Below are 12,527 nucleotides of genomic sequence, written 5' to 3' on the forward strand. Positions count from 1 at the left end.
GCTGCTGCACGTGGCTGAACCAAAACAGAGCGCTGTCTTTTGGCAGGGAACCTTTGACAGCAGAAGCTCTCCTCCCCAAGAAACCTTGGCTCTCAGTTGGTTTTTGGGAAGGAGATCACCACAATCACATCTCAGCTCTAGCCAGCTGCTTACTTTGTTCGAAGACACCTTTACTTCAGGAGTACTGTATTTGTTTCTTCCTCTTTTCTGCTGGATCAGACTTGTGTAGATGAGCATTTCCGACAGAAGGAATTCTTTGCCTTGAACTCTTAGGCTTTTCCTTCTCTTTTGATGATGATAACACCCTGGCCTTTAGAAAACATGCTGTTGCAGCTATCACCAAGCTCAACAGCAGCTAACAATTGAAGGTCTCACAGCTGGCATTTCATAACTGTGCATTCTGGGGAAGGCCACCATCTGTGGATCCAGCAATAGTGACAATGCAGGAATGTGCTGAGCAGCCCAAGCTGAAAAAAAATGTGGAGTTGCACTTTCAGTCCTTTTCACAATCAAAATTTGCAATTTTTTGGAGATGGGGATCTGTTTCAGGTTTGTTTTTGCTTAAAATGTTTTTTGGTGGGGCTTTCAGCATCAGAAAAGGCAGCTGCTCTCTGCTAAGACATTAGTCTTCTGATTTCTGATCTAACTACTCGATGAAACAGCTATGGTGGCTTATGTTATAGATTGTCTGTCACTTGCTGAATTGGACAAAGTGAATACTCTTGCTAGGGAAATAGCAGTGTTTTCTTACCTGGCTGCCATCCTAGGCCATGAGTTGAAGAGTTATAGATCAAGGAGAGTATACAGTACTTTACACTCTTCTCCAAATCTGTGCACTTAACACAAGAGTGAATTTTATCCAAAGCATATAAAGGTCCAAGTATGGTATTATTAGCTTTGTACTTTTGACTAGAAGCAAACCCAGCATTTCCAAAATGCTATGCTAGCTTTCTGCACCCCTAGAAGCCTGAAAGCAATCTTGAAAGGTGGTTGCAGCAATCTGCCCCACTCCATTTTGCTCGTTTCAATGCTTAAGGAGGAAAGCCTCCTAATACAAGATGTTTTATATGTACCACATGCATTTGATTTGAGGGAGAGGCTTGTCACTGAGAAGCTGACTTGAAACTCAGCCAGATCCTTAGGTATGTGGTATGCACAAGACACTTAAGGTGTTGCATTCAGCACCCTGTGGCTTATTGCAGAGGCTGTAGGATAAATGATGGGCAGCCAAAGGAAACTGAGAACAGGGTTTGGAGAGAGCTGTCTTTTCAGACTGTGTGTGGATGTCATTCAGGTAGTTCGTGAAGGCCATTCTGTTGGTTGTACCATCTGTCCCTAATGAGCTGAACATAAGCAACACCATAAAATCTGAAAACAAACGAACAAACAAAACCTTTGGCTGTTTCTCCTGTATGTAAAGCTGTGATGGACAACCTTGTCTTCGTCCTGAGTGCGGTGTTAGCTGAAATTAACTTTCTCACCTGCCTGTCTTATCAAGAAAATCCCAGTCATCTTCCTAACATCTTCTCTGAACCTGCACCTCTTGCCCTGCGATGACACAAGCTTTTCTCTGTGCTGTCTTCCCAAACCTGGCCTGTGATCCCTAGTCTACTTCCCAGACAAAGAGGTAACAGGCAGGAGTCAAGGATGGCTGGGACTCAGTTAAAAAAAATGTACTATTGCTTTTTTCTCTCAACTGGCTAATAAAGTGACCCTATTCTGGCTGCTACACTTCCTTGAAGCCATCACCCATTCTTGCTATATAAGAATTTGTCCAAAGGCCACTAGCATCGAAGGAGGAGCTCCCTGGGCTCTGAATCAAGTCCTAGAAAAGCTGCATATTATGACTCAGCTGCTTAATGTTTCTGTGAAAAAGTTTTTCCTAACGAAATTCTCAGAGGCGTCTTTGGAAGACCTGGACACTAAGGACAACTTTTCTCACAGAATTTCTCTTCCAGGATGGCTGATTATATCTGCAGAACAAAAGATTTTGTATTGTTTTAGTGCCATAAGTAAATAAGTAAAAGGTGGTCTAAGGGAATATATAAACACACTTGAAGCAAAGACCAAAAGCTGTGTACATCTGTAGTCCTTAAAGTGTTTGGGATTAGGCAGCATTCCAAGGGTTAATCCCTGGGGATTAGCATGACAGGCACTTCTGTTGTTGTTTACACATGTCCTGTGAAGAAGGCTGTGTTTTCACAGCAGGCCTCTCTAGGAGGGTTAGCTAAAAAGCACTTGCAGTCAGTTGTACAGGCAGAAAGAACCGAAGCAACACAAGTGGCAAATGCATAGAGCTGTCCTTTAAAGAGATGAGCCATGGATAAGTGGATCACTGCAGTCCCAGCATAAATTTGATATGTTAATAGAAAAGAAAAAGAAGTTTCATAGCAAGGAACCAGTATTTCATATCTAGAGGTTCAGGTGATATGGGGCTATCAAGCATGTATATGGCTTGTGCTTTGTGCTTCCAATTACATGCAGCTGAGAACCTGCTCTTCTAGGGTGCATCAGGATCTACAAATGCAGGTTCATGACCTTGTGCTTGGTGGGGGATGGCGAAAGGTCAGATGTGGGTGAAGTGCTATCAGCACCGGGCCAAGGCTGGGGCTCTGCTTTGGAGCTGGGGGTGATTTAGCATAAAAGGCTGGGGTCTGGGTTTAAAGTTGAGGTGCTGGGTTAGGAGCAGGAGTGACACTGCTTTTACCCTTGTCTCACAACATCACATCCATGCACTGTAAAACCAGGTTGGCTTGAGACGTAGCTATTTTTTTCTCACTGTTTCTCAGGAAGTGAAATAATTTCTCTCTTGACAATTTCATGGAGACAAGTTAAAAAAGAAAAAGAAAAAGAAGAAAAGGAAAAAGAAAAGGAAAAAGAAAAAGAAAAAGAAAAAGAAAAAGAAAAGAAAAAGAAAAAGAAAAAGAAAAAGAAAAAAAAGAAAAAGAAAGAAAAAGAAAAAATCAGTGAGAATGAGTATATGCACTAGACCCCAGTTCTGTGCTGATTTTCCAACAGCTCATGGGTGGGACAGTCTAACAGGTTTCCATTCCATGCTGGTCTCTTCTGAGAAACAACATACTGGAAGCATTTCCCATGCAACTTTATGCGGAAAAATAGTCCAGACACTTAACTGTGTATTGAATGAGGCAGAGCCTTCCTTTGGACAAAATGGTTTGGCTTGTCAGCTCTTACTCTCCAATGTGGTAAGCTCTGACATGCCACCCAGCTCAGCAAACTGGGAGGCCTTTCCACATGGCTTTGATTTACAGACAGGATGCTGTCTGCTTCTCTGCTCCCAGTCAGCGCAGTACGTGCAGTCCCCATCTGGATTTAAACACTTTCCTGCGTGGCGTCTCAGTGGGTGAGACTCAGCTGCAGGATGGGGAAGCTGGCCGAGATGCAAGGCCCAAGCTAGCAGCCCCTGTGCGCCCTTCGGCCCGGCCTCTCTTGGCATCAGCAGGGATGCTCGGAAGGAGATCTGCCACGCTGGGGCAGAGCAGTGTGGGGGAACACATGGATTGGGAGCTACAGATCTCTTAAGCAGTTTCCATGCTCTGTCTGGGATAGACCCTTTCCCTAAAGGCCACCGGAGATGGATGTGGCAAGGCACCTCCTTTGAGATGACAGAAAGAAGCGATTTTTACACCTTGTAAAAACACTGTAGTGTATTTTGGTCCCAGGGTATTAAAAAACAAAACTAAGGCTTCAACATTTGCCTCTATTTCACCAGAAGCTTTAATGCCGAGAGAGGCACTAGCAGGGTGAAACAAGCCTAGCAAAGCAGAAGGTCAGAAGGATGTTTCAGAGTCCGCTCTCTTTAATGAAGTTCAACTGCACTCTGTGCCCTCCCGCCCTGGTGACAGCTTTGCCTCCCTCTGGCTGAGGCTGTGGCGTGAATCAGACTGTAAAAAACACATCTTGGGTATCCAGTCGCATTTTGTCTGCACAGTGCTTCAGAAACATTTGTGTGCCACATCCCAAAGGGTGTCTGGATTTTACTTTCCAGACATCGGCTTGCTCCCTCTGCAGACCTGAGCAGCAACAAGCTGTTTCTTGTTAGGGCTGTAAAGAGCTATGATTAGCCTGCTGCACACATAAGAGGGAAATTAAACCATTTAGTTGTGTTTAGCAGCTCAGCCCCTTCTTTAGGCCCTCTCTCCCCACTAAACACTTTGACTAAACAATGACTAATGAGACCAATTTGCTGTCAATTAATTGCCCCCGGAAAGGACCCCTAATTGTGGTGAGCAAGGTGGCAGCTCTGAAGCATTCAAGAGCCATATGATGGTCAGTGTCCCCCCCACCTCTGCCTTGGGGCTTATTAGAGTCTTTGTGTTTGTTGCAAAGTGCTGTTAATTGGGAGCTGGGGACAAGGAAATGAGAACTCTTGAGGCTAATTGATAGGCACCTGCAGAGGGCTTTGGTGGCTGCAAAGTTCCTTTGACTTTGGAGAGAAGTCCTGATGTTTTCTTTTTGCTCTGAAAGCCAGGGGCTCCTGTGGATTAGTGGATCAGAGTCTTATTTTTTCCAACAGATGGGGGTCCTACTTGCCAATACAGAGGAGGCCAAACACTCTGGAGGAAGCAACTAACTAATGAGGATTTATGGAAAGGGTTGTGGTGACTTTCTCCATTTGTATCCAAGGTGCCCTTCTTGGGACAAGGCAGTTAGAGCACTTAAATGGAGCTTATGGGCTTTCTTATTTTCGGTGCTATCTGCTTCCATGTCTTGGAGAGATTAAATAGCTTTTGCTATATCTTAGGTCTGTAGAGTGGGAATAAGAACTCCTTTTTTTAGTGTATTTTGTGACTTACTGACAAAACACCTGCCTGTTAAACAGTCTTGTAATTTTAGACTGGGGAGTAGCTGCCCCACAGTATAAGACTGCATCTAGAGGTCTTAAGCAAAGCTCTCTTTGTCTGAAGGGAGCAGTCAGACCATCTGACCGTGAACTTCATGTGAATGTGTTTACAGGGCTTAGAGCCATCTTCCAAGTAGATCTCCACATCCCTTTCTTCATGTTTTTCATCCTGCCATACACAATTTGAGTTCCTAGTTCCGTGCTTCCTGCCCTTGTCTCACAAGCACACCCTCCTCCTGCACTGAGGTCCCGTGTGAAGCATCATGAAAATGGAGTGCAACCAGTGCAGGAGCCAGAAACTGCTGCCCCATGCCTATAATTACCCCTTGTGTATAAGTGCCATTTATGCTAAGCAGTAGTTCCCATTCCTATCACTTTGTGCAGGAGCCAAAGGTAGGTATTTGAACTCTTTGGGAGCTGTGGTGTGGCCAGTTCTAGTATAAACTAAGTTAGGAAAAGACCTCTAGCAGCATTGCTGGTTATACCCTTCAGAAAGGGTGGCCTTGATGCTTGCTTGTTCCATCCCCCATTGCACTCCTGGAAAGGTGCTCAGGAGCTGGCCTCCCGGCTGTGGATTCGCATCTCTTAGGCTGACTCATCATGTGCCAGGGAAGGTTTAGATTGGATATTAGGAAAACATTCTTCATGAAAGGGTTGCCAGGCACTGGAACAGGCTGCCCAGTGAAGTGGTGGAGTCACCATCCCTGGAGGTGTTTAAAAGGCGTTTGGACAAGGTTCTTAGGGACATGATTTAGTGCTAAAGTTAGGTTAGGTTATGGTTGGACTTGATGATCCTGACGGTCTCTTCCAACTGAAATGATTCTAAGATTTACTAGGAGATTAGGGCTGTAGCACCACCCCTTACTTACTTCCATAGCCTTGAATTATAAAGCTGATCCAGTCAGCCCACACGATCCCAGGCAGTATCTCAGGAGGAGTTTTGAGCTCTGAAAGGCTTTGGTCGTAAAAGGCAAGGATAACAACAGCAGATGTTTGCATGTTCTCTTGTTTGTGGCTTCCTGGGTGCCTCCCGTATGCGGCCCCTGGTTTGTAATAACTGCTATAGCGGGTGTTTTTGAGACACGTTAATGTTTTGTGGAAACAAATCACTTGCTTTCATCTCGAAAGCAACAGTGATTGCGCTGGGGGAGTGTGCTCTATTTTTCATGTCTCAGTCTTTCTTATTATTTAAATTAATGTGCGTTGCAGTTGTCATGAAAGTGAAGGATTGATGGCAATTAACTAGAACGGGCTTTGATGCATGCAGGTTCTGCACAAGCCTGTCCTACCTAGCTCTGTCACCGCGTCTTGCCTGGGACTTGAATTCCTGCACCAGCTCTGCCCTTGCACCCCTCCTGCCCTGCAGGGCCCCCCAGCTCTCCCAGCCCAGGGTACCCTACAGCATCTCTGCCCTTGCCCTGCTCTTGCCTTGCAGCCCTGCTGCTCTTCCAATGCGAGCTTCTCAAGGAAAATGGCTAGTGGTTACTCTGGGGTTTGTTATTTACTATCAATTACATGTAAGATGAGATGCTGAGCTGGCATCAGGCTTATCCTGTAGATGTGAAATGTAGAAGAAACAAATACGTGAGTTTCAAGCCATTCTTCTCAGAGCTCATTTCCATCTCGCCAGCATCTGCCCCTGGCGTGGGTACAGCATCCTGCCTCTCCAGGGATGGAGCAGTGGGGTACTACAGTGTGTTTCCTTTCACATCGGTCTCTGCTCCCCACCCCATCCAGGGGGATCCTAAGTGCAGGGTAATGAATAAAACATATAACATGTACACTGAAAATGAGGAAAAAATCTGGTGATTTTATCTCTTTCAACAGTACCAGAAAGCCTGGCAGTGCTTTCCCATGGTCCCTGGAGGCAGAAGGGTCCAGCAGCAGTCTGGTCTCCCCTTGAGGAACCAGTTGTTAGGCTGAATATGAAAACACCCGAAAACACTGTTTAGCTCTAGTGCTTCCTCTGCTGTGGGTCTGCAGGCTGTGTTTTCTCCTGTTCTAATGGTTCAGAGAGGCCATATGCAAAAGGGTTTTCCAGTTAAAGGTCAACAAGAGATGGCTGGGCAAAAGGAGGCTGTGACGCCTAGAAGATCCTGGTCCCAGGGGGTTTTATTCCCAGCAATCCTTCTTCCAGAAGTCTGGGAACTGTGAAAACATAACACAGCCCACATGTGGGAAAAAAAATAATAAGGTCAAAGCTTCTCATTTTAAGACTGTCCTAAAAAGGTGCGTGCAAAGTAATGACAAGTGCCAAGGAGGCAATGCTAACTGTTGCTGGTGCTGACAGTGTTGGCATTTTAACATGCTGGCTTGACACCCTGAAAATTAAAAGTCTCTGACTTTTTATCTGAGTGAAGTTACTGTCCATTAAGATCCAGACATTTTTAATGCTAGCTGCCTTTGGATTCTAAGCAGACAAAGCCAAACCAGGTTTTAAATTTACAGGGACATCACTTCCTACCCTATTCCCTCTCCTCTCAGCCTTCCTTGCCCTTTGACCCAAGTGGCAGCTGGAAGGAATGAGCCACTATACTCCTAACAGGATTTCAGCCTTGGATACCCTTTTCTCCCTCATCTGAAACTGGCAAGCCAGATATGACCATCTGGACACATGCTTCTCCTCTTGGGTGTTTGTTCGGCATGGTCAAATCTGTTTGTATTGCTGGGTTTGCTTGATCCTCTGCAAACTAAAATGACTTGACGGCTTTGGAAAGTGGTGGGGTACACATGTCCTAACTGCAGCTCTGCTGATGGTGCCCCTAGTGGCTTTCACTGGTCTCTCTTCAATCATTTTGGCTGGCATTGCGCTGCTCTGCTAGGACCTTGGACTGGCCTACAGCTCCGTCTGCTAGTCCTGCTTGAGCTTACTCCCTCTCAGTTGGTTCCATACCTTTTTTTTCCTGATGCAAATGTTAAGCCTTTGAGGTTAAGATAAAATCTCCAAAATGTGGTCTAGCCACGTTTTTTTCTCCTGGGCTCTACTTACCCAGGTTTGCCAACACACCGTGGAGAAGCTCTGCTGAGGACGCTCTGAAGTGACTGTCCTTGTGTCCTCAGATAGAGCAGCTGGGACACAACTCTTAAAGAAATAGTAGCCTCTGTTGTTCCTTCCCAGACTAAGCCCCTCTGTCCTCTCCAATTTGTGTTGGTCTCAGACCTGAAACACAGCATGTACTACAGGTAATTGTGCTGCTGCAGGACTGAGGTGGCCCTCCAAGTTGCTTTGTTCCCTGTACTAAGAGTAGCAGTTTGGATTTCTGCACCAGAACTTGGAGGGCTCTCCCAGCCTGCAGCCCTGCTGGCTGGAGCAGTGGGTCTGAGCCATGAGACAGGGGACTTCCCTCTTCCAGTGGGACAGAAAGGACGAGGAGAAAGTGCTTCTGAGTCCTGCCAACTCAGTGCTGAACTGATCTCAGTGTGATGCTGCAAGTTGCCTCTCTGCTTTGATGTGCCATGAAATGTGAAGCCACAAAGCGTCTCTTGTGGAGGAGGCAGGGTATTTAATTTCCCAACTTGGGTATTTCCTTTTCACTGCCCTTTATGCAGTCTCAGGGTATTGTTTGGCAAAGGTATTTTCTTACTTTCCAAGACCACTGTATGATTGTTGTTTTGTACTGCCAGGCATTTGGTGTGCTGAATGGGTGTGTGGTAAAGGGGGAGAGAGCACAAAATGGATCCATAGTCAGTGAAACCGTTATGTACCCCTTGATATGGTGGGATCAAATTATTTGACAACATCAGAGTTTTCCAGCAATGCTTATTTTGTTTTGTTCTGTTGCCTCCTACCTCTTCCTACATGTACAGACACATTGTCAATGGCTCGCAGTGAATCACCAATGCAAAATATAGCAGGGCTTGTTTTTGTTGGGGGATTTTACTTTGAGAGGAAGGCGTTGATTTTTCTGCTGTGCTTTGCTTTACCCACTATTGTGCTGCCAAGGAGGTGTCCCAACTCTGAAATTCCATCTCTCTAAGGAAAAGGATCCTGGTGTGGTCAACCATTCCCTCAACACGCCTTGCTTTGGTTTCTTCACCATAAGCTTATCAGCCATCAATTCTAGCTCTTGAGGAGCAAACCAGCTTCCAATGTCCCTTCTCCTTCCTTCCTGATGCCAATTAGATCAGGTTGCTGAGAGCCTCATCCAGGTGAGTTTTACATATATCCAGAGATGGAGGTTCCACCACCTCTCTGGGGAGCCTGTTCCTGTCTTTGATCTCCCAAAAGTAAAAGCTTTTTCCTCCTTTTGAGTCAGAATCTTCCCCACATTGCAGCTCATGTCTTCTGCCTTTTGCTGTTCACTGTGCACCTCTGAGAAATGCTTGCCTCTTTCTTCTCTGCACCTTCTCACTAGCTATCTGAAGACAGCAATAAAATGTCCCCTCGGCCTTCTCCAGGCTGAACAGATCCAGCTCTCTTAGGTTCTCTTTTTATGTCCCATGCTCTAACCATCTTGGGAGCATTCCAGTGGACTTGCTTCAGTATGTCAATGGTGATCTTGTACTGGGGAGCCCAAAACTGATGTAATGCTTCAGATGCTGTCTAACGAGCAACATATAAAGGGATATAATCCCTTCACTTACAGGGCTACACTCTTGCTAATACAACCCAGGATTCTTGGTCTTTGCTGCAAGCGCATACTGCTAACTCATGCTGAACCAGTGGGACCCCTGCGTCTCCTGGACTGCTTGAGCCCAGCACTCTCACCCTTCCAGCAAATATCAGGGTGGCTCAAGTCCCTCACCAGGGACTGTCATTGTGAGGTTTCTTCTATCTGTCTAAACCAGTTCTTTGTCCACTCCCTCTTCTTAATCAAGTGGTTGGTAGCAAACACCAGCCAACAGGGTGACACTGTGACATCCTCTGATCCTTACGACAAAGATCCCAGCTAGTTCACTGCCCAGAGCTGGGTGCGCTCCAGCCATTCCTTTGCAGGGAGCACACCTCATTTCCTCACCTTACCAGCCCGTCCCTCCTGAAAAGCCTGCATCCATCCTGCACAGCACTGCCAGTCCTGAGAGCTGCCCCACCGCAGCTCTGTCATCCCAGTGGATTTACAGCACTGCAAATCTGTGTGAACATCCAATTTCTTCTGTTTTTTTCACCATGATACTTGCATTGTTGCACAGGCATTTTGAGATGGGCCCCCAGCTGTCCTACTTTCACAAGGGGAGTGCAAAAGCCTTCCCTGTTGTGTTGCACCCCAGCTGCTTCCTCGCTGCCTTCTGTGCTCTCACTTCTCCCCAGATTATAGCAGTCCTTCCCCAATGTGCCTAGCTTAAATCCCTCCTTGCCTAGGTGAGTAAACCTGTCAGCAAACACATGCCTGCCTCATTTTGTTCAAAAGGTCCTGTTCCTGCTCAGGAACCCATGTTCCTCTGAGGGGATCCCATGGTCATAGGTACTGAAGCATTGTCCATGACTTTGGGGCCTATAGAGAGGAGCTATTGAGCTGTGTGTTGTAAGCAATATTCCTATGAATCCAGCAACACAGCTGGAAGTGGTGAGTTGCTCTCTTCAGGCTTCATTTCCTTTTTGCCACCAGCTCGTAGGCAGCTTTGCCTCAAAAGGCCCATCAGCCACTCCTGCCAAGGAGGGGAAAGGGGAGGCTGCTGTCTGTTTACTCTGTGGTAAGCAAAGCAGAAAATTATGTTGTTTCATTCCTCACTACACACAAATTTGGAAGCTGAAAATATTAAAAAAAAAAAAATTTAGAAAATTCTTTTTTAGTCAAACTCCCTCACCACCTTCAGGGTGTGAAGTGTGGAAACAAGACATGGATGTGAGTGAGGAGAGACTGCAACAGCCTGGTCTGCTTGGAGGCTGATACACTGGCACACTCCACACCTGCACGTACCTGTTCAGGTTCCAGCGTGGTCACTTCGTTCCTGTGACACGAACTCAGTTAGCTTGGAAGGTCTTTTGAGGATCCTGAATGCGAAAGCCGTGGCTGGTCTTGTGAATCTTTACAGATCCTACCATGCTTTTGGTACTGTGGGGTGTGAGGTGCCCTCAACCAGAAGCTGCCTGCTGTGGGCACCCTATGGGGGATCCCTCTTGGACGAAAGATGTTGCAAAAACCTTCCTGCTGTCGCCATTGTGCCTCCCCTCAGCTAATTCCTGTTAGCTATGGTGCGTGCCCGCACGTCTCACTTCGTCATGGCAGTCACAACAGAAATAAGCTTAGCAGCTCTCCCATTCAATTCCCGCTGAGCGTTTGGTTGTGTGAGCAAGAGAGCAGGGTCCTGCCTAGCAACATGGGTTCTTATCTGCCTGTGGGGGGTGGCAATAACTAGTACACCCTCATGAGTCAGTACCTTGAGGCCTGGCTCCCTGCAGGAGGATGTAGAACTGTGTCTGGGCCTGTTTGGAGTGTAAAAATTAATGGGGACAGTGCTTTAAGCCTGCCGACTCCTTCCATATGGTCTTGGAGCAGTGAGGCAAGTTCTTAGAGGTTATTTTATGAAGGTCCCCAAACCTGTCTAAACATAAAGCATCGCAGTTGCAGCAAAGCCCATTTCTGTCTGCAGATCCTTGACACAGAAGTACGTATTATTCTGGTATAATTTCAGAAAGCCAGGTAGAAATGAGGAGGGCAGCCTGTGAGAGCAGTCTGCAGTTGCCTCTGGTTAATAGGTGAGTATGTTAACGAGTCAGACAGTTCACCTTCCAGAAATATGGGTAATGAGGTCCAACTTTCTTTTGTCTCCACAGTTCCACCAAAGATCTCCAATATCTCCTCGGACATCACCGTGAATGAGGGCAGCAACGTGACCCTGGTTTGCATGGCAAATGGGCGTCCTGAGCCTGTTATCACCTGGAGGCACCTCACTCCAACAGGTAAGAGACCCAACTGGACTTGACTATGCTGATGATTTGTGAACTGTACAGTAGTTTGCTTATCTTCCAACATCAATAGAAAATTTCAATAGTAATACAGACAGCTGTAAAAAAGTGGCAAGAATCTTAAATGCCCTGCAAGCTTGTTTTGCAGTGTGATTTCCCAGGCATAATAACCAGGTTGTCTGAGCGAGCAAACGAATTTACTTCAGTAGATGCTCTACAGAATTGGACCTGTAATTCTATTTAGCTTTGGTCTTCATCTAGTTGCCCCAATCTCTACTGCTGGTAATGTACAACATGGAGACAAAACACTGCTGGTGCCAGAGAGAGGGTAGAGGATTTCTGTTTAGATATTACATAGAAGAGGTTCTTTCTGAAAACCACAGAATTTGCTTCCCACTGATTTTCCTTAAAAGGGAGAGGCAAACAGTGCCACAGACAATTTCGTATTACTCTTGACTTGAGCAGATGGTCTTCCCGTGTCTTGTGAGGTGAGTAAAGAAGGCATTTGATCTGCACGCTGAGTGAAAAGCAGGGTGGAGACAGAGTAGAGGAGAACTCACCAGCTTTGTTCTGGTATCTAACTGTGCTTTCCATGCTCAAGGACGTGTCAAGCTTGGAAAGAATATCCTTTCAGTAGTCAGATTCCATGGCGTTAGCAGCTTGAGTTGCAAGGAAATCTTCACCCCCTGAAGATTTATCAGTAGGATGGGAAGAAGAGGTAGATTTCTCTTCCTCTGTATCATGCTCTTTGAGTAGAGAAGAATTCTTTACCTGATTTCTTTTGCCATCACATATTATTTCATCTGAAATGAGTGG

The 12,527-nt window shown here is 46.1% G+C and overlaps 1 protein-coding gene across 3 annotated transcripts in view; it reads left to right on the forward strand.

The window, feature by feature from the left end:
- Positions 1-12,527, forward strand: part of LSAMP (limbic system associated membrane protein) — a 1,028,643-nt gene that overhangs the window by 899,410 nt on the left and 116,706 nt on the right. For all 3 annotated transcript variants that reach the window (XM_082045856.1, XM_082045857.1, XM_082045855.1), the window contains one exon: positions 11,580-11,705. In XM_082045856.1, the coding sequence (XP_081901982.1) occupies positions 11,580-11,705 (126 nt within the window). The remainder of the gene's footprint in view (positions 1-11,579; positions 11,706-12,527) is intronic.

Source organism: Streptopelia decaocto (genome assembly GCF_964273445.1).
Source record: "Streptopelia decaocto genome assembly, chromosome: 1".
NCBI lineage: Eukaryota > Metazoa > Chordata > Aves > Columbiformes > Columbidae > Streptopelia > Streptopelia decaocto.